This window comes from Vulpes lagopus, chromosome 14 (assembly GCF_018345385.1).
Source record: "Vulpes lagopus strain Blue_001 chromosome 14, ASM1834538v1, whole genome shotgun sequence".
NCBI classification, from domain to species: Eukaryota; Metazoa; Chordata; class Mammalia; order Carnivora; family Canidae; genus Vulpes; species Vulpes lagopus.
The window spans coordinates 6390767-6418062 of NC_054837.1; the positions used below are offsets into that span (position 1 = coordinate 6390767).

Sequence of the window (27296 nt, forward strand, 5' to 3'; positions counted from 1 at the left end):
GGGCGGGCGCAGGGGGCCCCGGGGGCACCTGGGGGCACCTGGGCTGCGAGCCTGGTCTGGGTGCCCTCCCCTGCGGCGACCCGGGGCAGGCCCCCCCCCCCCCCCCCCCCCCCCCCGCCGAGGCCCCTGCCCGCCGGCCGCGCGCTCTGCAGCGGGGCGGGCCGGAGTCCTTCCTGGAGGAGGCGCGGGGGCGGGGCGGGGGGGCGAAGTCGAGCGGGCGCGGCGGCGGGTCCCGGGCGGGGCGGGCGGGGCGGGAGGGTGGGCCGAGGGGCCGGTCACGGGAAGTGCGACGTGTCCGCGGCCTCTTATAGCAGCTCCCGCCCGGCCCGCCGCAGCCGCCGCCAGCATGTCCGCAGCCGAGCAGCGCAGCACGGTAGGCGGGCGGCGGGCCGGGCCGCGCTGTCGGGGCGGGGGGGAGGGGGGGAGGGGAGGAGGGGGGAGGGGGGAGGGGGGAGGGGGGAGGGGAGGACGCGCGGGGACAGGGGGCGCAGAGAGGAGCCTGGAGACGAAGGGGGGGAGGAGGAGGGGGGAGGAGGAGGGGGGAGGAGGAGGGGGGAGGGGGGAGGGAGGAGGGGAGGACGCGCGGGGACAGGGGGCGCAGAGAGGAGCCTGGAGACGAAGGGGGGGAGGAGGAGGGGGGAGGAGGAGGGGGGAGGAGGAGGGGGGAGGGGGAGGAGGAGGGGAGGACGCGCGGGGACAGGGGGCGCAGAGAGGAGCCTGGAGACGAAGGGGCGCAGGAGGAGGGGGGAGGAGGAGGGGGCGCAGGAGGAGGGGGGAGGAGGAGGGGGCGCAGGAGGAGGGGGGAGGAGGAGGGGGCGCAGGAGGAGGGGGGAGGAGGAGGGGGCGCAGGAGGAGGGGGGAGGAGGAGGGGGGAGGGGGGGAGGGAGGAGGGGGGAGGGGGGAGGGAGGAGGGGAGGACGCGCGGGGACAGGGGGCGCAGAGAGGAGCCTGGAGACGAAGGGGGGAGGAGGAGGGGGGAGGAGGAGGGGGGAGGAGGAGGGGGCGCAGGAGGAGGGGGGAGGAGGAGGGGGCGCAGAGAAGAGCCTGGAGAGGAGGGGGCGCAGGAGGAGGGGGCGCGGGGAGGCGCGGGGCCCACCCGGGCGAGGGCCCGACCCCGGGGCGCCGCGGACCCACCTGCCCGGGGGTCTCCGCGGGCTCCGGCTCCGAGCGGGGTGGTCCGGGCGCCCGGGCGCGGCGCTCCCCGCGCTGCGGTCCCTCCTCCCCCCTCCCGCCCTCCCCGGCCTCGGGACCCCGCGGGCGGCACCTCGGGGCGGTCCGAGTGAGCCGGCGGGAAGGGGGGCTCGGCCTGCTCCCTTAGCAGCGGGGGCTCCTTTTCTTTTTAAAGTGGCCTCCAGGGTGGGGCGCAGGGCGGCGTCGCCTCCTGCGCAGGGCCCAGGGCGTGACCCCGGGTGCCGGGATCGAGTCCCGCGTCGGGTCCCCGCGGGAGGCTGCTTCTCCGGCTGCCTGGGTCTCCGCCCCTCTCTCTGTCCGTGTCACTAAGAATAAATAAACAAAATGTTTTAAAAAATAATAAAGTAGCCTCCACCCCGAGCGTGGAGCCCGAGGAGGGGCTCAAGGCCCGACCCCGAGGTCGAGACCTGAGCGGACATGGGCCGGTTGCTCCACCGACCAGGAGAGGCCCCTGGAGATCCTGCTCCTGGACATGTCAGCCGTGGACACCGACCGCAGCCCGGAGGAGCTGGCCCTGGGTCCCCAGCAGGTGCCCACAAGCCCTGCTCAGACCCCAGCGGCAGCGGCACTGCCAGCCCCAGGCTGCTTGTGGCCCTTACTGAACAGGTTACCCCCTATCATATACTTAGATGTGCACTTGGCACATAGTAGGTGCTCAATACATGCCATTACTATTATCTTATAACGGTCCCCACTGGACTGTCTTTGAGGTGTGTTCCAGGCCGGCTGGGAGGAGAGGTGACAAACCAAGAATCGGGGGGAGAAGCCTGAGGAGGGCTGGGCTGGGGCTGCAGTGGAGGCTTGAACAGCAAGGGGAAGGCAGTGGAGTGGGGACTCCATGGCTTCAGGGGACCACAGGACCCCCAGGAAGGTCCAGGACAAAGGTGGCATCAACCCCAGGAGGGAGAGGGATTGGGGTCCGGCTACCACATATAGGAGGGATGTTCAAGTGGAGACACTCGGTATCGTAGTATCTTTAAAAATGTTGTTAAGTGAAAATCACTTGTGTGAAGTGCCTATTTAATTTGATTAATTTCTGTAAAATCTTCTTTTCCTTTTTAAGATTTTATTTATTTGACAAAGAGAGAAAGCACAAGTAGGGGGAGAGGGAGAAGCAGGCTTCCCACTGAGCGGGGAGCCCGTGCAGGATGGGATCCTGACCGGAGCCCAAGGCGGCCACGTCCCCGGCTGAGCCACCAGGCGCCCCTAAGTGGTGTCCTCTCAGGGAGGACACGCTGCGGCCCTGGGCAGCTGCACATAGCAGTGGGGCTGCAATCCTGCCCTGCCTGCTTCAGGACTTCTTCCCAGTTCTGAGCTTTGTCAAGCATTAGTAGCGAAGGGGCAGGTGGTCTTTCCCTCCATGCCCCCGGTCAGCAAGAGCTCCTGAAGTGGGGAGGGTCCAGGAGCAGCGACCACACGCCGATCCCCGACACTGTGCAGTCGGACAGAGGGAGACATTCGAGGGCCAGAGGCTTTGCTGCTTTTTCTTTTCTTTTCTTTTCTACTTTCTTTCTTTCTTTTTTTTCTTTCTTTCTTTCTTTCTTTCTTTCTTTCTTTCTTTCTTTCTTTCTTTCTTTTTGCTTTTTCTATCTACGTGTCTTGAACCTTCTGTTTTTTTTTTGGTTTGGGGCGTGTGTGTGTTTTGTGTAGGATTAAATTAACAGTTGAAAAAGCTAGCAGGATTCCAGAACTTTTGTTTAGCCAACACGATTATAATCCAGGCACCAGCAACAAGCTCCAGCAACTGGGCAAAGCAAGCCAACTTTAAAAAACCTGTGACACTTTCCAAGCTTTAAATATTGACTCAAAATATATTCTGAAAAGTTAGGGTCTCAAACAAAATACGTCCCCACGTGCTTCCTCTGAAATAATCCTTATTTGAGAAGTGGGTCTTGCTGATCCCAGAAGCTATCCTAGAAGTGAGGCTGGGCTGCCTTTTTGAGAGACTCACAGGGATCATCACATGATTTTCTGCATCGTCCCCAGAGTATGGTCCATGTACACCACGGTCACTGCAGTGGTTTCAAAGATTGGTTGTGCCCCTACTGTGTGGGATGAATACATCTTTCCCAGGACTTTTTTTTTTCCACACTCTCTGGATGAGAGAGACTATAGGTTGATTTTTCTCACGAGCTTGAGAAGAAAATGAAACGTCCTTTAATAAGAGAAAGTAGCACATTCCTTGTGTGCTAGGCATCCTGACCATGAAAAGCAAAGACAGCTAGCTATGGGTTACATCCCTCCCTCCCTCCACTGCCGCACCTCCAACTCTGGCCACCAACATCCCGCCTACACGCACACATACCCAGGACAAGGAAGGAGGCAGTCTGCCTCCAGAGGACTGGAGGGAAAAGCAAAGGCTTGATTCTTTTTTTTTCTTGCATCATTTCCTGGATTAGCATTTTTCAAGGCAATATTATCATGTTCAGACAATGTTAGTATGTCCTAGAGACAGACAACCAATCAACTAAAACAAAAACAAACAACAACAACAACAAAAAAAAACAAAAAACAACAACACAACTGAGATAGTAAAATATTTTCCAAAGGATCAAGCAAGCCAGTGGTTGGGAAGGAGTGTAGGGCTGTGGGAGCTGTAAAGCAGTCTGTAAATAGAAGAGATTATTTACCTTTCATTATTTTATAGAGTGTGTACAATACCACGTTATTTATCCAGTAGTAGCCGCTTTGAAAACTCTCTGAAGATGCTCCCTCGGGCAAGACGTGAACTTTCAGATGAGTAACTGTTGGAAGGAAGGCGAAACCGGCACTTTGAGGGCCCCGGTGTGTTCCGTGCCATCCATACGGCGGCCTGTGCCCGGGCAAGCTGAGCCTCGTCCCGAGGGGAGGGGGATCCTGGGAGCAGGTCAGGGTTTGAGTCCAGGTCTGTCCAGCTTCAAAGCTCATGCTCTCGCCCCCGCTCCGTCTGCTGCAGGATGTGAGCTCCGTGGTGCGCAGCAGCCACCCGTAAAGCGGAGGTGATGCCGACTTGCCCCTTCCTGGGCGGTGAGCAGTAAATAACTCCTAAAAAGTGTCTTGCATGGTCCCAGGCCCTGAGTGAGCGGCCCGCGCGTGGGTGCGGTGGGTGTTCTTACTGCAGCACGCTACCACGGTTTGGCAAACAAGGAACAGAAAGCCCAGGCCATACTGTTCTGAAAGTTAAGTAAATAAGAACCACGAGAATATTTAATAAGAGCAAACGGATACAGGAGAATAGAAGGGATGACATGAGCCCTCATTGTGAAAAGTGGGTAGAAGACCCAGGCGGGCCGTGAGTGTGGACACACCAGAGGAACCCAGGTATCCGCAAGGTCTCGCCAACGAGCTTGGCCAGGAAAGAAAGGCTTCTGCGTATGTCAGTACGGGCCCGGCTTCTCTTCACTTCCCGTGCCCTCGACTTTTGCCAGAGCTTCCTTAACATCAGCGTTGTCCAGTTCATACTCTTCTCCCAGAATCATCTGTGTGGTCGCCCACAGTGAAAGGTAGTCATCTTTGGCTTTCACCCCCTTTCACCCCCTTTCACCCTCTTTCTGGTCCTGCACGCAGCCCTGCAGTTTGCTCAGGGGATCATCAGGCCCCACCTCCAGGGGCTGGGGGCCCGGGGAGGGACCAGGGATGTCCATCTCAGTCCTGCAAGAGATTATGTTCAGAATCTATCCGTTAATAGTCACGGGCGCTCCTTCTTCTTTGTGCTGGGAAGTCTAGGAAAACACTGAGACCGAAGGTAAATGAACATGAATATAATGTCATTGCAACTAACCTTTCACCCGCCGGGTGATTTGTTCCTGCGGGAGCCGGGGTGACACCCGTGCCCAGCACCCTACAAAGGACCTGGTGCACACACCTGGTGCTCGAGTAGAAGTAGTTGCACAAACAGCTACGAAATTCACTAAAGGACGAATCTGCTCTTGTAGGATCTAGATTTTTCTTAGATTTTCCCCTTCTCGTGTGCTTGCTTATTTTTGCCTGGACGTTTGTCATTACCACTGAAAAATGACTCGGAGGGGTGCTTTGAGGCTGAGGACAAATGGCCTTTTTTAGGGGTAGAATTTGAATTTGCTTTTGTTTCTGCCGGGAGTCTGGCGGCACCACCAGTCTGGGACCACTTTGACCTAAACCTGCCCCTTTATAGAGTCTCAGACCACCCAGGTGATGGGACTTTGAGTTGGATTTCGCACACAAGGGCCAGCCTTTGAATACAAGTTCCCACACCCACCCGCCTCCCCTGTATGAATACTTTCAACGCCAAGGCCCACTGTCCCTGCGGCCTGCCGGGTGGGAGGTGGGTGGCTGCACCCTGCGTGTGGGCTGTGACTCCGAGACGCCTCAGCTTCACTTGACAAGGGCTTTTTTTATTCTTCCCACTGGAGCCCGTTGTAGGCTCTAGCTCTGATCCCGCTCCCCCGTGAGGCTGTGGCATCAGCTCACACTCACAAAGCGCCTCCCTGCTGGCTGGTCTCTTAGGTTCCTACTTCCTCACAGATTTTTAACCTGGTAGCTTCTTTTTTTTTTTTTTTTAATCTTGTCAGCTTTTGATGTTTCTAATTAGATGATTTCCTATTATAACTTGCACGTTTTATCTGTTTTCATGGCAGGAAATGTATGTGAGCTAGACCGTTAGGGCTGGAAACAAAAACCTCTGCCTCTTCTGGATCCCTGAGTGTCATTAACATTTCGTGTCATACCTTCACCTTCTGTACTTGTGCCATTCTTAGAAAGGGAGCACTTAAAAAAAAGAAGTGCTTTAAAAACTTGAATCAGCTCTCCAGCCAGAAATATTTATTTTTTTATTTTTATTTTTTGAAAATATGATTAATACAGTCAGAAATATTTATTTATTTATTTATATTTTTTGAAAATATGATTAATACATCAATTAAAAATTTCTCATGAAAATATGATTAATACAGTCAGAAATATTTATTTATTTATTTATATTTTTTGAAAATATGATTAATACATCAATTAAAAATTTCTCATGGATAAATTTCTCATCCTTAAAGTAATTTCACACTCGAACAAAGATGTTTCCATTTCTCAGAAGTCACATAAGTGATCCCTAATTAGTCCACGAACTTGGTTTTTTAATCCGAGTTATATTCTGATATCTGGATTTTTAAACCAGGACACAAAATCGCCACTATGCACCTGTAAGTTAATTTCGTCATTATCATTTACATTTACTTTTCAGCTATTAGACTTAGTGCTTTAAGTAGCAAGTTACCTAAATTAACACATATTTTCAAAGCAAAATCCAGTTCACAGTTACCAAAGAAATACTTAATTGCATCCTTTCCCCTACAGAACGCTTGGGGGGGTGGGGCGGGGGCGCTGGCTGGTCCTGTGGGCTCTGGCCGCGTGGGCCTCCGGGGAGGTGTGCCCCGCCCGCCCCATCCGTAGCACTGGTCCAGTTCAAGTGCATCCTGGCCTGAAAGGCCCCTTCTCTCGGACTCTGCATGTCCGCCGGGTACCCCTGGGTCCGCAGCTGGCCCAGCTCCCCCGGCTCCCGGGACTGCGGGAGCCCGCGTCCTGGCCTGGGGTGACCGTGCGGGGGGCTGCTGGCGTCTGTCCGTGCCTCCTTCCTCCGGGGTCTGCCCGGGATCCGAGGCGTGCCTGCCACCCCCTGCTCGCAGAGTCCCCAGAGCTGCCGGGCCCTCCCTGCCGGGCCCACCCCGGCACAGGACACCCACCCTCTCAGACGCTCACTGGCACGTAGCACCCTTTGCCTTCAAGAAATAACAAATAACATTTTCCAGGAAGGTCAATTCACCATAACATTGGATTTGGATGGATTCAGTCTTCTTATTCCTCTTTTCTGCCTTTTCTTTTTTTTCTTTTTTTTTTTTTTAAGATTCTATTTATTTATTCATGAGACAGATAGAGAGGCAGAGACACAGGCAGAGGGAGAAGCAGGCTCCATGCAGGAAGCCAGACGTGGGACTCGATGCTGGGACCCCAGGGTCACCCCCTGGGCTGAAGGCAGCGCTAAACCGCTGAGCCACCCGGGGATCCCCCTCTTTTCTGCCTTTTCGATCACGAAATAATTTTTTCAGCTTAGAATAATTTGGTACACAAGATGGAATGTTTTTTTCTCTGCAAGAGAGCCACTGTCTCAAAACTTGAACCTAACTTTCCTCTGATAACATGGTGATTTCCATCAGTTGACTGGTGTGACTGCCATTAAAGCCTTATCAGCCGCTCTCTCTGCATTTCAGATTTACTCTGGAAGTTGATTTTGCTACAACTGGTACCGGGAAAACAGGACTGCAACATAACCATGACAAGCTCAATCCGTCTTGCACCACATATTAACTTTTGGCAATAAAACTCTATAGCTCTGACCTGTTATAAAGCTTTGCATAAATGTACTGAATCAAATCCTACGTCAGTAAAGGTGATCGTTTCTATGCCAGGTTAAGATTTGCTTTAATTATCTAGTGACCATATATGCCTTTCGTATTTTGTTATGAAAAATTTTGATGTTTATCCCCCAAGCATTTATAGTAATAGATGTAATATTACACTTACCAGCCTAGTAATATTATAATTACTTTTTTTCTTCTTTTCCTTATTTTAAGATTTTATTTATTTATTCATGAGAGACATAGAGAGAGAGAGGCAGAGACCCAGGCAGAGGGAGAAGCAGGCTCCCTGCGGGAAACCTGATGTGGGACTCGATCCCAGTACCCCAGGGTGATGCCCTGGGCCGAGGGCAGACGCTCAACCCCTGAGCCACCCAGGGACCCCACTTTTTTCCTTTTTAATGTATGCTGGGCTTATGCTTTGAAAACACTTGCAGACTTTAGTTAGAGACCTAAATCACCTACGTTAAAGTCTGAGCTGTTATCCCCCTAAGCTCATTCATCGACTCCCTCCCCAGTCATCATTTATTTATGGATAAGTCATGCCTCCTGATTTCTAGCAAAATCAGCAACCCAGGATACTGCTGATGATTTTTACTTCCAAGTGTTTCCTACTGTTCAAAACCTGACTTTACTCTTTGCTGCTCCGCTCCTCGTCCTGTTGATCTCTACTTTGTTTTCCTTAAGGTCTCTAAAATCTTTTTGGTTTTTTGTTCCGAAGCCCTGCGTAGGTATCCATGTACTCCATTTACTCAACAAGTGTTGACTGAATAACCCTCCTGGGATCTGGGCTGGCCCTAATTAACTATAGCTACTAAAGCCTTGTATTTTCTAATTATAGTTTTTTAGCCCTTTCAAACTCTGTCATTAAGTCTTTTCTAAACATAGCATTTACTTTTTTCTAATTGCAACACCCCACCCACAGCCTTTATATTCTTTCCACCTTCTGCGAGGTCAGTACTCCCTTACCATAGGCCCAAATCCACAAGATTCCCAACTGACTTCTCATACAATTTTAAAATCCTTTTCTCTGCTAAGCTAAAACTTTAAATTATTTACTTTCAATTCAGGCAGTTCCTCCTTGAGTTTTGCTTATTTATGTATTTTGAGCAGGGTCCACGCTGGGCATGGACCCCAACGCAGGCCTTGACCTCATGACCCTGAGCCGAGATCAAGAGTCAGACGCTTTAAGTTCCTACTTTAAAAACGTATTTTCAAAAGAACCCTAGCATTTTACTTCCAGGAGAAAAATTAAGAGCTCATGTTAACAAGCCCCGTATGATTGTGATGGATAAGCAGCTTGTGAGAGCTCAGCAGATGAGGCCCAGGGCCACCCCGTGGCCAGCCTGACTGCTCCCCCACGCTTCTATCACATGCCCTTTGAAGGAGGCCCTACCCACTTCTTTCTACAGCTTTGCTTCTTCTTTTATTGACTGGGAAGTATTTTGCATAGATTGAAAAAAAACAAAAAAACAAAAACCGCTCCCAAGCTGATTATCAATGAGTCATGATTACACCCCGATTTAGCTTTAGCATTTTGTTTTGACATTCCGGAGATAGAAAATACAGACCAAAGCGCAGCCTTCAAAAAAATGGAAGTTTCCCATTTTGAAATATTTTTTGATGGGCCAGCCTATTTCCCTTTAGAAAATTCAACCCACTCCCTCAACCTCACTCAACTCTTCCTTAAGCCTTCTCAAATGGTTTAATCAGTTTATCCAAAAAAAAAAAAAAAAAAGAACAAGAGATGCCAGTGATTACACGGTGTGTAATAGAGATGAAACTATTTTTGGTAGAAGTTGGACCTCGTCAGTTACTCTCTACAACCTCAGTTCTTGGACTTCTTGGAACTTCTAGCTTCAAAATCCAGCAATCCCCGTTCACCCTCAGTTTACAAAGTGCTGTAAAGTCCATCATTACAATAATTGTGTGCTGGTCCTGCAGGTGAATCTGCCCATAGTCCCAGCAAAGAGAGAGGGTCTGTTCCAAAATTACACAAGTAATTACAGCTCTTGGGCTATGGGGTCGGTAATACAAGCTATGTTTTGAGTATTGATGGAAAAAAATAAAAGAAAAATCTGTATAACCATCCACTGTGTTTACCTTAGACTCTTGAGTAAGAAGAGAGCTAATAAAACCTTGACATTAGAAATTCCAGCAGAGGGATTTGCATATTTATCAGGAGTTTTGATGAGTGGGGCATGTTTTCTCAGAAAATTCTTACTGTGTTGTGACTTGTTTATCCGCAGCGCTGGGCGCCTCTGTGGCAGGCGTTCTTCCCGGCCTGCCTGTGCGCCAGCTCGCGATGGGCCCTCGGCCGGGAAGCAGGCTCGTGGGCGCAGTCAGAAGGGAACTCATTTGACCAGAGGAAGTCTTTAGAGAGTTACTCACAGGAGAAGCTAACGTCTGAGTGACTCCTCTGGGGTTAACAGGTTGTTTATTTCTTAGAGGGAATGAGACTTAACACCAAGGAGCAAGGGCGGCTAGATTAGGGACCTAGAATTACTGCTTCATTTGTAAAATTTTTTGGCAGCTGCTTAGTGTTAAAATCTCAAGATAGTAGTAATGAATTTTTTTTTTTTTGAGAGAGAGAGCGAGAGTGAGTGGGTGGGCAGCAGAGGGAGGGGAAGAGAGAGACTCCCAAGCAGACTCCACACCCAGCACGTAGCCTGACGCGGGCTGTCTCACGACCCCGAGGTCACGACCTGAGCTGAGGCCGAGAGTTGGACGCTGAACCGACAGAGCCACCCAGGCGCCCCGGTAATGAATTCCCTTTGGGGATATTCCCCAGCACTTTTTTAAAAAAGCATAAATAGCACACGGTAGCAAACGTATTCTCCTTTACCTTGACACACTTTTGTCCCCCCGGCGGTGACATCAGGTGAATAATTGGAAAATGAATTTTCCTCATTTTTAGGATCAGCAAGTACGGGTAATAGTTTTTATCGCTCAGCCTTGACCACTGTGTCAGTATTCAGCAAACGCGGACAGAATGACTCGTTTCCACAAGCTGCTAATACTCGAGCCAAGTACTCGGCGTGATTTGTAGACGACAAAAGGAGGCCAGGCCACCAGTGCATTTTTCATGCAATAAAAATTTGACCCAAGCAGAGGTCGAGGCTCACGGATGTTGGCAGCCAGCTAGAGATTGCTTGGATTTCCCCAGGGGCCGAGGAGGAGAGCATAGAAACTCTGAGGGTAAAAGGCGCCTTCCACGATGTTTGGAGGAGACGTCTGGGGAGTGGTCTCTTCTGTCGTCCGAGGTCGAACAAGTCCAGGGCTTGGGCAGGCCTGGGCTGTCTCCTCAGTGACAGCAGCAGGGAGATGGGGTCACCCGGCCCAGGAGGCCGGTTCGCCCCTGGTGTGCAGACCAGCAGGACCAGTGGGGCGGTGAGGTTGAGGGGGCGGCATTTCGACGAACACAGTGCTGATGGTGGGGAAATTAAGTCCCAAATCCACGTCTTCATGGCACCAGGTACCTCGGGGACACGGTTGTCCCCAAAGGATGTGTAGTAGCTGCGCAGTCAGCCGCTGAGTGGATGGCAAAATCGGGGCCCTCATGAATACCTCGTTTCTGCTACTTTATTTTCAGTGTTGGGTTTGCTTTTTTTAAAATATTTTATTTTTTTATTTGAGAAAGAGAGTGAGCGAGCGAGCACAGCAAGGGAGGGGCCAAGGGCACCGGGGACTCCCTGCTGAGCGGGGGGCCCTACTCGGGATTCGATCCCAGGCCCTGGGACCCGGGAGCAGTCCCAAGCCCCAGGCAGACGCTCCGTTGCCTGGGCTGGGCCTCTGAATAAGCTTCGCAGGGCTCGCCGTGCCAGCACTGGCTGATGGCGCCGTGAAGTCCCGGGGCTCAGGGGGGCGGCTGGCTGACCGCTGGGTCCCCTGGGCCTTCCCACGCGCGTGCCCGGTGTCCCCCGAGGTCCGTGGCCCAGAGCGTGAGGCCCGCTGAGGCCCGACGGCTTGCCCTCAGGGGCCGCAGATGCTGCGGTTCCCTCGGGTCTTTGTCCCTTCCCGTGGCTGCCTGGTGGCTGTCACGCACACCAGGAGGCTGTGGGCCTGATGAAGGGCATCCTGCAGGTTGAAGGCCCCTGACCTGCCGTCTCTCAGCTGCAGAGCAAGGCGGGGACAGGGCGACAAGGATGATGCGGGTGCCTTGAAAGGGACCTTCCGCCGTGGCCTTCTGGAATGTGATGGAGCCTGCAGCGGACGCGGGGCTTAGCAAAGGCCGTTCAAGGCGACACATGTCTAGTGTGGACGAGGCCACGCAGCCAGTTTGCGGCACAGGGGCGTTTGGAATGAAAACCAGCGTTTCGCTTGAGCAGCACAAAGCTCCAGTGTCCGGGCTGAATGCACCCCCTCGAGGAGAGGGGTCCTTGGGAGTGGCTGCAGGGCTTCCCTGTAACCCGAGCCCTCGCTCGGCCGCTCTGCAGGCGCTGCACAGACGCGCATTCATGAGCCCCGCGCCCCTTCTCTGCGTGTGCTTGAAGCTTCACGGGCGTTTCCATCCTCAGCACAGACTCTTAGTCTTCATGATGCACAAGCCCAGCCCTTTAGCAGGACTAACCGTGGGAGCACGGGGGCGTCGCTCCTCGCAGCCTCCAGCCCACGGCTCCCAGGGCCCGTGTTCAGGAGGCTCCACCCAGCTGCACCCCAGAAGTGGGTGGTCTGGGGCACCCTCTGATCTGCCGTGCGCTGTGTTTCCACGAGGGTGAGCGTGGGCTCCCGAAGGCCCCAGCTTGGCCTCTCCCCCTGATCCTTACGTCCAGGACGGTGGGCACGAGCAGCCGTGCTGTGGCCGCAGACGAGACGGGCCTTCCTGCGGCTGGAGCGAGAGCGGCAGCTGCCAGGTCCCCGGGACCTCTGCAGACAGCAGCTCGGGGACATCTGCGTGGTGGGGAATGAAGGCTGCTTCCCGGATGGCAGCCACTGTGTCCTGACACGCTACCTGGCCCCGTGTCCACTGAGAGAGCTGGTGCTGTAACTGCCACAACACACGCGTGACACGCGTTTAGCGATTCAGCCCATTATATGTGTGTTCACGTGTCTCTAAAAGATGCAGGAGCCTGTAACTTTCTCTCAAATGGAGAAAGTTATACATTCAATTTTTCTGCTTCGTGTGTGTGTGTTTATTTTTAACAAGGAGACTGGGAACCAGATCATGTCTTTGCTCTAATTCATCTTGGATTATGTTCTTATTTCCATGGAACGTATAGTCCTGAAGCCATTCTTTTGATGGTGTCATCCTACTTGGCTTGGTGTGCTGTTGCCTAAGGAATGTGGAAATGGTTAATTATCTTGAACAGTGGGTATCGACAGAAATTGAGGAAAGAAATGGGTGTGAGTCAAGGAGATCCCTGGGGGCGGGGGGCACGTGGCCCTGTGGGCCAGGGGTCAGGAGAGTATGTCCCGGTGGCCCCAACTCCAGCCTCTTGCCTGCTGTGCTATGGCCTGTAAGCTAAGAACGGGTGTTACGGGTTTTAAACGGTTAGGTAAGAAAAAAAAAAAAGAAAGAAATCAAAAGAGGAATTCTATTTCATGACATATGAAAAGCATATGAAATTCAAGCTCCCGTGTCGATAAATAAAGCTTTATCGTAATCGGGAAGCGCGCCTTCGTCTACACATTTTTCGTGGTTGCTGGGACAGATGAGTATTTATAATCAGGCCCGTGACCTGGAAAACTGAGAATATTTACTCTCTGACCCTTTAAGAAACATTTGCTGTTGACCGTGGGGCCCCCCTGCTGGGTCCCGACCCTCCACGGCCAGAGGCCTGTCAGCCTGCCCTCAATGCGAATTCAGAGGGCCGGGTGCCCAGCCACCCTTCCCGAGCCACCCCTCCTAAGCCCCCTGCTGAATAGTGTTTGGCATCTTTCCTTTGCTTTGTTTAAAAAATTACTTTTAAAGAAGTTCAAGAAACTCCTTGTCATTTCTCCTATAATGATGTTATGGGGATTATTGGTCGTTTATCATGGCACAAGATACTTATCTCCTTACAGGGATCCATGGGAAAAATTTCTATCTGGCCTTAGTACCAGAAGGGTTGGGTTCTATTTTTCTGGGGGGTTTGCCTCTTTCTTTGTTTTGTTCTGGTTTTGGCGCAATCCTTTGGACACTGTAAACTGTGCGACTTTCTGGGTTTTCCCCTCAACACACGCCTGCCAGCAGACACGGAGGTGAAATACGCCTGCTGTGTATGTTTTTTTTGTGCCAGCTTCATGCGTGGTGCCGTGTTGCTTTATGTCTCGGCATTTTCCTCTTTTCTCTTTCTCATCCATTTCTGCTTCACGAGCTGTTGTTATGTTTTATGTATACAAGCCACTGTACGTTTTTTAAGGAACCATACGAAAAATATTAAATTAAGAACAAGATTCATTTGGGGGCGTCTGGGTGGCTCAGCTGGTTCAGCGTCTGCCTTGGGCTCAGGTCATGATCTCAGGGTCCTGGGGTCGAGCCCCATGTCGGGCTCCCTGCCCAGCACGGAGTCTGCTTCTCCATCTGCCTCTCCCCTGCTTGTTTGCACTCTCCTTCCCTCTCTCTCTCTCTCAAATAAATAAATAGAATCTTAAAAAAAAAAAAAGATGCGTCTCCCCATTTTCAGAGCTTGATGCATATACATATCGTAAGCTTAGAATTGGATAAAAAAGGCCAAATGCCAGCAGGGGCTAATGACATAATACCTTTCATATGGTTCTGTGCCTGGAATGGTTCTGTTGTTGTTTTGATTAATCAAGAATATTTATTGTTCACCTACGGCAAAGCCACGCGAGCTTCATTTGAGCATATCCCCCTGTGCTAATATCCAGGTGTTGTAAGTCCCTGGCTAGAATTCTCTTTACACTGGCCCGTGTTTTGTTGCTGTCTTGTGTCCCCATCATTACACTGGTTCTGTATGTTTCCCTTAATTGATTGAGGGACCCTGGGGACATCTGTCTTGTCCAGTTTTTTTACAGCCCTGCTGAACTGCATGAAATATTGATGCCTGGGCCCCACTCTGAGAGGATGGGATTGAGTCCGTCTCTGTTGGTTTCTTTTTTTTTTATTTTTTTTTCTTTCTTTCTTTTTTTTTTTTTCTTATTTTTTTTATCTGTTGGTTTCTTAAAAGCCGGCTGGAAGGTTCTTGCTTAGTTCTTCCTGGCTGGAGAACCATGGCCTAGCCTGTCCTGCCCCCTACAGATGTGGAGGGTGGTGATGTGCCTCCCGGCCACCAGCTAACTAGCAACCGTCTGGTTTTCTCTACTTCAGGATGCTACTTGCCCTTTTCAGATTTTTTTTTTTTGTCCTCCAGAAATGTTAGGCCATTTCCCAGCTAAGGCAGACTGCTGTGATTGGTGCATCCTCGTGGAATATTTAAAATTAAATATTGCAACTGGAATGTTTAAGTGCTTGCCAGGCCCGTCCGGTTTTACCATTACCTAACGAGCAGATAGCTTTCTGGAAAAACCTGGAGAGCAATCTTTTTGTCAGCTGTTCTTGGCTGTGGTAACTATTTATCCTTGGAAACTTGCCCCATTCTTGTATCACAATCAAGAGAGTGGCCCGTGTTTGCTAAGTAGCTTGTGATTCTGGATCGTCAGGTGTCCGGTCCTCGCCGTTGAGCCTTGTGTTCTGCCAGGAATACATCTAAAAGAATTCCTTTGTCACATTTGATGGACTGGAGTATTAGGAACCCAGGTTGGAACAACTGTCCCAAAATGCCTTTGCCTGGTGAGTTGTCAGTGTCACTGTAGCGTCTCTGGGGAAAATGTGGATGTACCTCCTGGGCAGAGATGCTGTCCCTTTATGTCTTTTGTGCTTGTCACTTAAAATTACTTAGAATGAATCCAATTAATTTATAACCAAGCCTTTTCCACCCATTGTGTGTTTTCTTGCCTCAGTTTTCCTGGGTATGGATTTTGGTCAACTTTACTTATCTCCTTAGGTTTAAATATTAGTGATAGGTGGCCCATCTAGCACTTAGCTTCACAGAGATTATTCATTCTTGATGCGGTAAATAAAAGAAAAAGTAGACATTTATTACACATATTTCGGCTTAAAGAGATGAGATGACTCAGGCGCAAGGCAGTTCTCAAGTTAATGGTAGGCTCGGTGCTTTCCAGTTAGTTTCTTTAGGGCGGCACCTTTCTTTTTCCTTCTGTCTTACTTTGAAGGGAATTTGGTTGCAACTGTTCTGAAAACTATATGTTCACCTATACTAAGCCTAAAATAAATGAAAAATTGTCATTTTACTATAATTCTATACAACCATCAGGAAGGAAAGCAAATTTCACCTCTTGAGGGTCGGGAGACCTTGGCACCAAAGATGGTAGAGAACACGGGTGTCTGGCCGGCCCAATGGGTGGAGTTTCAAGCCCCACGGTGGGCATAGAGCTCACTTAAAAAAAAAAAATGACAGAGAACAAATGGCTTGGCGTCTTGGAAGCAAGGTAAACAAGAATAGAGAATTCTCCAAGCTTCTCACCAGCTGTGGAACCAGCCTGGAGCGCTGCCAAGTGAATTTCCTCCTCAAGGAAGCTGTATGTGCCTCTTTTGGACCATTTTCATTTTCATAGGTGATATAATCTCAAAATATTGCAGAGTACAATCTCTTTACCCAGTTACCACTAGAGGCGTATCTGTTCTCTTTATAGGAAAACATTAACTCTAATGAAGTTTATGTTATACGCCTCTATGTGGACTATACCTTGAACCAATCCATATTGAAGGCTGATTGATTTTAAAGTCTCCCTGCCCAGGATGGAGATAAGAAAAATGTGATCACAAAGTTGAGATAACAATTATTTTTTTTTTTAGCTATACTTAGCCTTATGAATAAAGATAAAACATTTTAAGGTATGATTTGAGAACTTACTTTGAAAAGGCTCGGTGAAGCAAAGATTTAAGCATGAAAGAATAAAATCATAAAGCTACAAGAGGTAAACATAGATCGTTTATAGTCTCATAACCTGGAAGCATTTCTAAGTGTGATGCAAACACAGATACTGTGCACACACTCATGCACAAATACAGGTTAATATAAACCATTTTTAAAATTAGATGCCAAAGTGTTTTTTTTTTTTTAATTAAAACACAGTCAAAAGACAACAGCCCAGGGGGGAAATTTGTAACTCATAGGAGACATGGGGATGCTTTCCACTAGATTAGAGCACTCCTACCCAAAATAAATAAATAAATAAATAAATAAATAAATAAATAAATAAATAAATAAATAATCAGCAATCAATAGGAAAAAAAAACGTGGTGAAAGAATATGAAATTCACAGAAAAAGATATGCAAGTGGCTCTTAAACATATGAAAAGGTGCTCAATCTCATTCATTAGCAGAAATACAAATTAAAACTATGAGATTTCACTTTTCACCTATCAGATTGGCACACAGGTAAAAACTGAAGGCGACATGAGTATTGGCAAGGGTGTAGGTGGAGGTGTATATTGGGATGGTTGTCATAGAGATGGTCGGAAGTGAGAATTAAAATAGAGCATAGGTTTTGAGCTAGCGAGTCAAATTCTAAAACTTGTTTCCCCATAGAGATCTTGCAAACGGGTAAACTGACGTATGTGCAGGGATATTCTTGGCAGCATTTTGTAGAGTTGGAAACACCCTAAATACCAATCCAGGGAAGGACTGCGTTGCTAATATACTCGGTCCTAGTTTCTTACGATAATATAGCCGTAGTACTGACTGGTTTGCACTTCTTAAAAAAGAATGCGGTATCCCCTAAATAGACCAATATGGAAAGATCTCCGAGCACTTTTTTAAGTAAAAAAAAAAGAGAGAGAAAAAAAAATGGGCAGAGTGCAAAACAGAGTTCTAGCCCGGTAACATTGGAAAGGAAAAAAGAAACAAGACACCTACAGTTACAAATGCCTGGACTACCCCGGAAGGATGCTAAACTAAAGGAAAACTAAAGTATCACTGCCACCAGCCAAAAGAACTGAGTGATTGGCTAGATCTGCTTTTGAAAAAACAGAAAACCATACCTCCCTCCCTCCCTCCCTCCCTCCCTCCCTCCGTCCCAATGTGTATGGTTGAGGCCTGTGAAGGGTCTGTAACTTTATCCCACTCACAATCCAATAAAAGTTAGCTTGCCGTGGTTTCCAGGCAGAAAACATGAGACCCGCAGGTTAGGGACAAGGGACTTTATTACTCGTAGCGCAGCAGGCAGTACGGACGACAGCTTGTGTTGGCTTTCCTTGCCCTCTCTCTCCCGGGCGAGTGATGGAGGCATCTGGATACCTGCACAGGCTGCGGGTCGCGTTGCAGGAGAGGAAGCCTCGCTCAGGGACCCTGAACCTTCTAAAGATGGGCACTGGGCCGGCTAGTCCTTGGCGCGGGTGGAGACGTCCCCTCTGTAATCCAGGCTACTCCCTCTACGAACAGCCTTGAAAAGATGGTGTGGAATCACCCGCAGCTAGCACCCCACCCGCGATGTGCGGAGACGTAGGACACCTGGCAAGCGTCGTCGGCGTCTCGTTTATTTGCAGCTGGGACATGCGTCCACACCGGCGAGGTCTGAGGGCTGCTTGTAAATCCGGACACGTGGAGCTTTTCAGAGGCTCAGCTGCGTGGAGTGAACTCATCGGTCAGATTAGGAAGCCTGGGGCTCGTGTCAGCGACCTCTGCGTGGATCAAAGGTCATCGTGAACACAGACTCCACCCTTGGCTCTTGTGGGCTCTGCGAGGCGGGGGCCTTGGTGGCGGAGCCCGCTGAGCCAGCGGGGCGGGGGGGGGGGGGGTTAGCTCAGGCCACTGTGCAGCCATAGCCAGCAGCACCGGGCGCCCCCGCAGACACAGGAGGAGGGGCTGGGGCCAGCCCTCCTGGGTCCTCTCGTTGAGCTCAGCCTCACTCCGACTTAGCATCCCTGGGCTTTGGGAGGCTGAACTGGAGACGGGTGGGGCGGGGCGAGTGGTGGTGGCTTTCGTGGGTTTGGCACCAGGGCGACAAAGTACCCCAGGAACAAGGTGCCATTCATGAGCGGGACACACTGAATTTCTGTCTCCCTGACGTCTCAGCGCAGGGTGGGCCCGGAGGAGTCCCGGCCGAGGAGTGAGTCAGCAGCCTGCTGGGCCGCCCCCTTGGGACCTCGGCGCCCTGCGTCCTGCCCCAGCAGCGAGCCCGCGGTTCTGAACTCTTGCTGAGGCATGACATACGTACATGGGAAAACCTGTGCCTGTCGCCCGTCCCGCCCCACGCACTGTCTTAGCACACCTGTGTGGGCAGCACCCATGAGGCCTGGCGCCGACCGCGCCCCGGGTGCTCCGGCGCTCACAGACTCCCGCTCCGTCGGATTCGTTTTCCTCGGCTTGGACGCTGCACGTGGGGGGCTGTGTGTTTACGCCCACCCCGTGTCTGGCTTCCCACGCCCCCAGGGGCTGTGCGGCCACGTGGCATCCGTTGTCGTTGTCGTGGCTGGGCCCAGGGGCTTGCTGCCGGCCGGGCCTGTCCCCGGGACCGCGTCCTGGTTGTCGGAACCAGGTCGGGCGAGGTGGCTGCCGCCGGCCCACGCAGGGCCGTGTCCCAGGGTGAAGGGTCCGCGGTGCCAGGGGAGGGGACCCCAGAGCGTGCAGCGCGCTGCGTGCACCCATGTAGCCCGCGGCCCGCAGCGCTGCCTTTGAAATCCCCACCACCATCTCAGACACGAGCGAACGGGGGACGCTCAGGGTGAGTGTGGGAGGCCACCAAGCCCCCGGTGCGCCGCAGGGATCGAGGACTGCAGGGGAGGCTGGCTGCGTGGACGGCCTAACTCTGGGTTTCCCCGGGTGCTCCTCACATGGAGCTTTCTGGAAGTGCCATCTGCGCAGCATGGGACCCCGCCAGGTCAGCGCGGGGACGCTGGGCGCCGAGGTCCCTCGGACACGCGTGGTCGTGCCCCCGTGTCACAGCCAGGCTGGAACGTGCCCATCGCACAAGGGCCCATCCCCATGCACCCTGCGTGCCCCGTCCCGCCCTGAGTTGCAGGAGCCTGCTGCTGCTGCTGGAGGCCGTGCAGGGCCGGGCAGGGACGGGGCGGGCATGGGCGGATGGAGGGCGCGTGTGGCTGTAGGTGGAGGACATGCGTGGGGGGAGGATGAGGACACGTGTGGGGGGTGAGGATGAGGACATGCGTGGATGAGGATGAGAGCGCAGTCAGGGAGGAGGGCGCGCGTGGCGGTACGTGGAGGACACGCGTGGAGTGAGGACACACGTGGGGAGGTGGGCATGCATGGCGGTACATGGAGGACACGAGTGGGTCCTCAAGGTCCGAGCGCGGGCGGGGAGCGGCTGACCCAGGGCACATGTGCCCACGAGCCCCACGAGGACGAAGCCCCCGCAGTGCACCCTCTGCAATGGGCCCAGGCCTGTGGCTCAGGACAAGGGTGGTGGGTGGGCGGCCGTGGGTGGACACAGGTCGGTTGGTCCGCGCGTGGGCGCTCCCTATGGCCTCCCTGAAGTCACAGCGCGGCTGCCGCCGAGCCACTGCCTTCCCTCCGTGCTTTTCTTCCAGACACTTCTTTGCATGGTGGAATCTGTGAGCCTTGCCCGTGGGGAGAGTGGCAGTTCTCCAAAAAAAAGAAAAAAGAAAAGAAAAGCTGTCTCACTCATTGGCTGGGAGGGGGGAGGTACAGTTCCCGGGGCAGAGCGCGCTCTTGGATTCGGAGGTGACTCCAGACAGACAGACAGACACAGCCGCACCCCAGCCGCCCCCAGCCAGCTTCCAGGCCACGTGCCAACGCTGTGCAGTCCTCCTCCGGGCTCCTGGGGCCTGCTGGGAAGCATGACCTGAACTTTGAAAAATTGTGATGTCTGAAAACATGAGAACTGGTAAAACCTCCATCTCCTGGGGGGATGCCCACGGCTCCCGACCACCCGTTGTTTCTAGTTGTTTCTAGCAGCCAACGGCCTGGAACCGGGGCTTCTGAACCGCCCTCTCCCTGTGGCTGCCACCGAGGCCTTCCCTTGAAAAGACTCTGGAAAGAGATTCTTATGCACGGAGTGTAGAGGAATGAGGTGCCGGGACACACATGCCCAGGGCTCAGGCTGTGGGGTCAGTGCCAGGCCGGGCCCAGTGTTCTGAGAAGGAGGGCCCTGGCAGGATGCCAGCTAACATACAACATTTCCAGTCATGTTTCAATTTCACATGAACAGCGAATGATTTTTATTTTTATTTTTTTAAGATTTTAGTTATTTATTCCTGAGAGACACAGAGAGCAAGGCACAGAAACAGGCAGAGGTAGGAGCAGACAGGCTCCCCGCGGGGACCCGATGCGGCACTCGATCTCAGGACCCGGGGTCACGGCCTGAGCCAGGGGCAGACACTCCACCCCTGAGCCACTCAGGCGTTCCAACAATGAATGATGTTTAGTGTGTCCCAAATACTGCACGGGACATACAGTATTTTTTATTTTTCGCATCTGGTAACTCTGGCAATGAGGTTTGCAATATATTTTCAGTATGATTTCAATCAATTGATGTTTTCTGAGTATTTTTCTGAACAATGGTTGGGCCGGGAGGTGGTCTCGGAGGCTCAGTAGGCGGCCTTGTGCACGTCTCTTGCTGTCGTGCCCACAGCCCCTGGCACGTTCTTTGGCATGTAGCTGGTGCTCGATGAATACTATTTGAAAAAAATTAGAGGAATACAGGAGGCACAGCATGTGATGGGTTCATGCTGCTCATAACCCAGGTCATACGGGACGCAGGCTCACGTATGTGCACAGAGCGTGACTGACACTGTCCTATCTTAGCTGGTTAGCTTACTTACGAGTCTAGCCCACTTACCTGGTAAAGGAACTGGCATCTACCTACCTGGAAGGTGACTCCCACGTCAATAAGAAGCGATGATTGAACAGGAAATTGCACATGGTCTTATCGGAGTTTGATGTAATCTACTAAATTATCTGATTTAAAACTGCCCCACTAGACGCAGTGTCGCCTTCCCTCCTTCATATACTAGTTTGTTCTAAATTTCTCATCAAATGAGTTATACCTGTTTAATACCCTCGTTTCTCACGGGTTGAATTTATCACGGGGACAGTGGATGCGTACAACCTGGAGCCTTACTGTAAACTAAAATTATCGTGGGCTCTTTAGGGACCTCAGGACCTAAGAAACAATACAGGTATGGGTTGGTTAGGTTTTCCTTTTACCAGATACATCCTAGACTTGGAGATGGTGAAACTGAATGTATAACTCACTGCAACACTTTCATTTACAATAGCACTAAATGAGAAGCTAATGAACATCTGTTTCTCCAGAATTAGGCACGTGCTGGGCGCCGGGGTGGCGCAGCCCATTAAGCATCTCACTCTTGATTTCTACGCAGGTCATGGTCTCCTAGTCGTGAGATCGAGCCCCATGTCAGGCTCCGTACCGAGCGTGGAACCTGCTCCAGATTCTCTCTTTCTGCTTCTTCCCTCACTCGTGTGTGCATGCGCGTGCTCTCTCTCTCTCTAATTTAAAAAAAAAAAAAAAGTCATGTAGAACTATTTGTTTGTTACAACAGTATGTTTTATTATTTTTCAAAATATAATGATAAAACAGACAAGTGCACTTAATAGAATCACAAATCCATCGAATCTCAGGAATGTAAGGGCTTTAAAAGTCCTATTTACCATTGAGGTTATATATTCTCTTTTCTTCAGAGGAAAATCCTTAAGAATCATAGAAATTTCTTTTTTTATGAATCATAGAAATTTCTAAGAAACAAAAACCCAACCAGTCTTTTTTATTCAGACTTTTTTCTTGTAAGACTGAGCAAAACAACGTTGTTTTTCTTTTCTTACTTTTCTTGCTTGAAGGCATGCTCACAGTCGATCCCACCAGTTGTGTCCAAGCTGTCATATAACCAAAAAAATTACAGTATCAATTAAAAGAAAAGATTGATAAATTTAACTGCACTAAAAACACTAACTCTGGGCAGCCTAGGTGGCTTAGCAGTTTAGCACTGCTTTCCACCCAGGGTGTGGTTCTGGAGACCTGGGATTGAGTCCCACGTCGGGCTCCCTGCATGGAGCTGGCTTCCCCCACGGCCTGTGTCTCTGCCTCTCTCTCTCTCTCATGAATAAATAAATAAAATCTTAAAAAAAAAAAACCACCACACTAACTCTACAGCCAGCAACATCAGAAGGGAAGCCACAAGTAATACCAGTCATAAAGTCGAGAAACAACGAATGGGGAGATTACCACAAATATAAAGAGCTCCTATAAATGAATTGGGAAAAGACAAAAAAAAAATGCAGTGGGAAAATGGAAGAAGGGCATAAGTGAGAGTTTAAAAATAAATAAAGGAAGTACAATCCTAACATCATAAAACGTGTGCAGCACCACTCACAGTAATGGAGATGCGAAGTACAGACATAGTGAAATACCCTTTTCCATCCATTAGCTTAGAGGAAATCCAAAAGTCTGGATCACATGCTCTGCGCCAGGGCTGTGGGGAACCTGGAGCTCAGGCGTGGACCATGAATGTGTAGACTGGGGTAATTCCCAGCAGTACACACCTTCCGCGGAGGGCGATTTGATGCTCTGTCTCCATATTACGAATGACCAACCGATTGGCCTAGTGATCCCGCGTCTGAGTCTTCGTCCCCTTGACATATCTTCCCACGTGGGAGACTAGGCGTGTGGCAGTTCGCTGCAGCATTGTTGGCAGTAGTAGAGAGCACCCTGAACGCCCCGGAGCCTCAGTCTTGCCGTCTGTGAAGTGGCCACGATGAGGCGATGTTTTGTGGGGCTCGGGCGCGGCTTTAGAAGCTCTAAGGTGACAAGGGACGGACCACGGCAGGTCATGTTACATGTGCTGCGGCGCGTAGACACAACGGTGCATGTGCGCCCAGGAGAGAGGGCCCTGTGCTGTTTGGGGTCAGGAAGGCAGCGCAGGAGGGGGGTTCGCAGAGCAGAGATCGCCCGCCTTTGCAGGGAAATCCTTAGGTTTCTTCCTCGCCTCCCTGTTCTGTGGTAGGGGAAGCCCCAGGGCTGCCTTGATGATCTGAGCTGTAACAGCCACTTAATCATTGTTATTATAATTATGTTATTAGTAATAATAGCTAGTTTAATTATCATGCATTACGGCTCTTCTTCTTACCGTAGCTAACCTTCAGGAGGGCTCGACCCTTGGTCAGGCCTTGCCATGTTACGTACATTTGCTCCCTGAATCCTCCCACAGCTCAGGGACGCAGCGACTGTGCAATGCCAGTCCTTGTGCAAGGGGAGGACTGAGGGGCTAGGTGATGCGCTCAGAGGCATGTGGCTGGCAGCTGCACCAGCAGGATGCACCTGCCTGCAGTCCTGCCCGCGTAGCCCATGCTTCTCACCTGTAGACCGGGCCTTCAGCTGCTCCCGGCTACGGAGGTTCGTGGGGGCCAGAATGTCTGCTTATCTATAGGGCGATTTTTTAAAAATGATTTATTATTATTTGAGAGAGCACAAGAGCAGGGGAGGGGCAGCGGGGGACGGAGAGGGAGCCTCAAGCAGACCCTGCTGAGCACGGAGCCTGTGGGTGATTCTCATTAATATTGTTGAATTCACCTGATGGGACTCGTCGGTGCGGCTACCTCCCAGCCTGTAACTGTGCCGAGATTTTGAAAAGATTTCCGACGTTCCTGTGACCCATCCTCCCACGCTGGCTGCCGCCTTCTTCCGAGAGCATTTCCATGCCCGGCCCTCTGCCTTTGCCCCTAATCGACGTTCGAATAACAAATCGCGTTTCACGAGCTGTCACGGGCACGGCAAGTTAGTTTGAGTGCAAACACTTACTAGCCACTCAGCGAACTGTAAGCTCCCCCAGGAGAGCAGACACGGGGTCCAGGGGGGAGCGGCGCCCACGCAGCTCCTAGGCGGGTGAGGCAGACGGACGCGTCGGCAAAATACCACGGTCACCGTGGATTCTCTGACACAGGTTAGCATTCCCGCGATTGGCCTGCGCGTCCAATCATCTGAGCACTTCCAGAACCGACCAGCCAACCCGCCATGGTGTCTTGGGCCTCACCCCAGGCCAACTGAGTCACAAGTCTCTGAGGGTCTGTCCTGGGAATCTGTATTTTGAACAAATACCCCCTCGAGATGTTTACGATTAAGTTGGGAAGCGCTGTCAGCAGACACAGGCTCCTGCGGGGTCAGTGGAAGAGCAAAGCCCGCCAGCCGACGGCAAGATGGGCAGAGGCTCCGTGTTGAGGCCACACGTCCAGGGGTGAGTCCGCAGACTCACAGGGAAGAGGACATTATGGGGTGACCAGCAAGGCCAGTGCGGGCCCAGAGCTCGGAGGAGGCTGATTTGTTCTGGACGGTGCACAGGGTTGAAGGCCCAGAGGGGAGTAGGTTGTGTAAGAAAAGTGGTCATGGCCCAGGGTGAGGTCTGTGGCCTTCACGTAAGCCAAGGGATTTTAGCAAGAGGTCGGACTCCGATGGCAAAGGAGAGGCTGACCTACGGGGGAGAGGCAGCGAGTCCACCCCGGGGCTCTGGTTACCCCACCACAAGCGTCTCCAGGCTCTCCTGGACTTCTTCGGATCGAGGCAAGAAGCAGCCACTTGGAACGCTGTGAGGAAAACTTGGATGATTTTATTTCCACGGAGGAATATATTTTAGAACAAACTAACATTGGAAAAGGTTTTTATTTTTTTTTTTTTATTTTTTTTTTTGAAAAGGTTTTTAAAGAAAGAATTTTTATCTTTGAATTTTTAAAACACGTCACAGAACAACGGCCCCCAGAACCATAGGTGACAACACCAAGGGAAAACGTCCATAGAAATTCTTAAGAATACGTAAATTGCAGATATAGAAGAATTATAAATACACAGGAATTCTAGAAATAGGTTCACAGTATTAAAAACTTTTGAAAGTAATAGGGAAATCAGTTATAACTTGAGATCACTGGATGTAATGATGGAAAGAAATGAAGTCGATCCATGTAAGCATCTATCCCATGCGAATGTCAGATGTAGCAAAAATAAAATAAAATTAATAGTTAATTTAATCATATCAAAATAGGTAGAAGTCAGAAGAGCATGTTTGGCCCAGCTGTAACCGATGATCAAACGGAAGCCATCAAAGACAATAGGAATATTACATATTCTTAAAAATACCATTTACTATGATATAGCACGGTAATACATGTCATAATCTACGTGATCTGCGATAAAGTAACATCAAAAAAGCAAGTGAACAAAAAGTATACGATTAATAAAATTTTTACTATACAAAATACACAAAGAACAAAAATACATTTTGAAAAAGTGAATGAGTTCGTCGTCCAGATTGTTGATTTGTATGAGAAGAGACAAGCGAACAAATGGCACATGTGACTTACTACGTGGAAATGCCTGTTCTTGCCGGTAACTACTCTGGGGGAGAAAACAGTAAAACTGCAAACCCAACAGATTAGTTAGATTATTTGGAAGCAAGTATAGGGTAGCCGGGTACCTGGGCTCTGTCGTCCTGGAAAGTGAATCGGCGATGCATCATGGGAGCTGTGACGCAGTTGACTCTTTACGCGCAGGCGTTTCATTTGGGGTCACAGGCCCCAAGGAGTAATAGCAAAGGAAAGAAACACGTTGATGATCATTGACCATTTGAAGCTGCTCGTGTTAAGTAATGCAAACGAGGTGAGAACCGTGTTTCGAATTCCTGACATTTTCACGCGGCGCCCAAAGCCCCAATATGTGCGATGTCATGAGGTCCTCCCCGAGGTGGCAGCGTGTGGTAGAAGTGACCCAGCTGGGCCTGGGAGCCCTGGGGAGGCAGGGGTGAGACCTGGCCCCACTCAGGAAGCCTGGCTGCTCGGGGTTTGGGGCTTTGGCCGCAGTGTCCGGGTGCGGAGACTGGGTCACCTGGCCGGTGGGCCCCGCTTACAGGTGGGGAGCTGCGGGGCGCCGGCCGTCCCGACCCCCGTGACACCAGCCCGGTGGCGCCAGGGCCAAGTTCAAAGGGACCGGGAAGTGCCGCTGGGGACACAGGGCTGTAGAATTCAAAGCACTTGCTCGTCCTTCGTCACAGATACTGTGCAAGTGTCACCCAAGCCTTGGGGCTCAGGGAAACCCCCAACCTGGCACCGGGTTTCCTGCTTCCTGGTTGCTCCACCGCCTGCCTTCCAGCGCCTTCCAGCGTGTCCCCGGGACACAGGCCCCACCCGCCCCGCCCGGGCGCCCGGGGACCCTGCCGTGGGGCCCTGGCTCCAGTCCCGCAGCGTCAAGGCTGAGGCTTCCTGCCAGCACCCCCTACCCCCCGGGGCCCAGGAGCTCTCTGGGCACTCCCCCTGCGTGTTGCCAATGGGACTGAGGGGAGGACCTGGCAAGGCCGTGTGACAAGGTCCCACAGCAGCAGCACACGACGCAGACCTGGGCAAAGGCCACCCTGTGCCGCAAACTAAGGGGTCATGACCCAGTCGGCCGGCTCCCAGCTCGGGAGCAGGGGTCTGGGGTACAAAGAGGAGACCTCGAGCTGGTGACTGGTGAGTCCGCCGCGAAACGTGTGTTTCCTGGCCGCGCTTTAGGTCGAAGGGAACAAGAACTGGAGCGGCGGCGGCGTGGGGCTACGTGCACGACTCTTCCCGCAGCAAAGGACTGTGCTGTGCGGGCTCTGACTTGACGCTGAGCCCCAGGTCCCCAGGCCCCACGCCTGTCACGCTGGGCTGTTGAGACGAACTACCCCATCTCTCCAGGTAGACCAGATGCCACCTGCGCCCCGGAGCTCAGGCGCCCTGCTGGGTGCTGTGTCTGCCTTGCTCCTTTCTAGAGAAAATCCTTTTATTTAGTCCTTTCAGCAAC

At 51.5% G+C, this 27296-nt stretch overlaps 1 protein-coding gene and 1 long non-coding RNA gene across 3 annotated transcripts in view; both read left to right on the top strand.

Moving 5' to 3' along the window:
• The first annotated feature begins 232 nt into the window (after positions 1–232).
• Positions 233–27296, top strand: part of PAPSS2 (3'-phosphoadenosine 5'-phosphosulfate synthase 2) — a 49766-nt gene continuing 22702 nt past the window's right edge. For both annotated transcript variants that reach the window (XM_041728672.1, XM_041728673.1), the window contains exon 1: positions 233–373. In XM_041728672.1, the coding sequence (XP_041584606.1) occupies positions 347–373 (27 nt within the window). In that variant the 5' untranslated portion in view covers positions 233–346. The remainder of the gene's footprint in view (positions 374–27296) is intronic.
• LOC121475412 lies at positions 1010–13163 on the top strand. The gene is made up of 2 exons (XR_005983752.1): positions 1010–4673; positions 7407–13163. It is a non-coding gene; the product is annotated as an uncharacterized LOC121475412 (long non-coding RNA).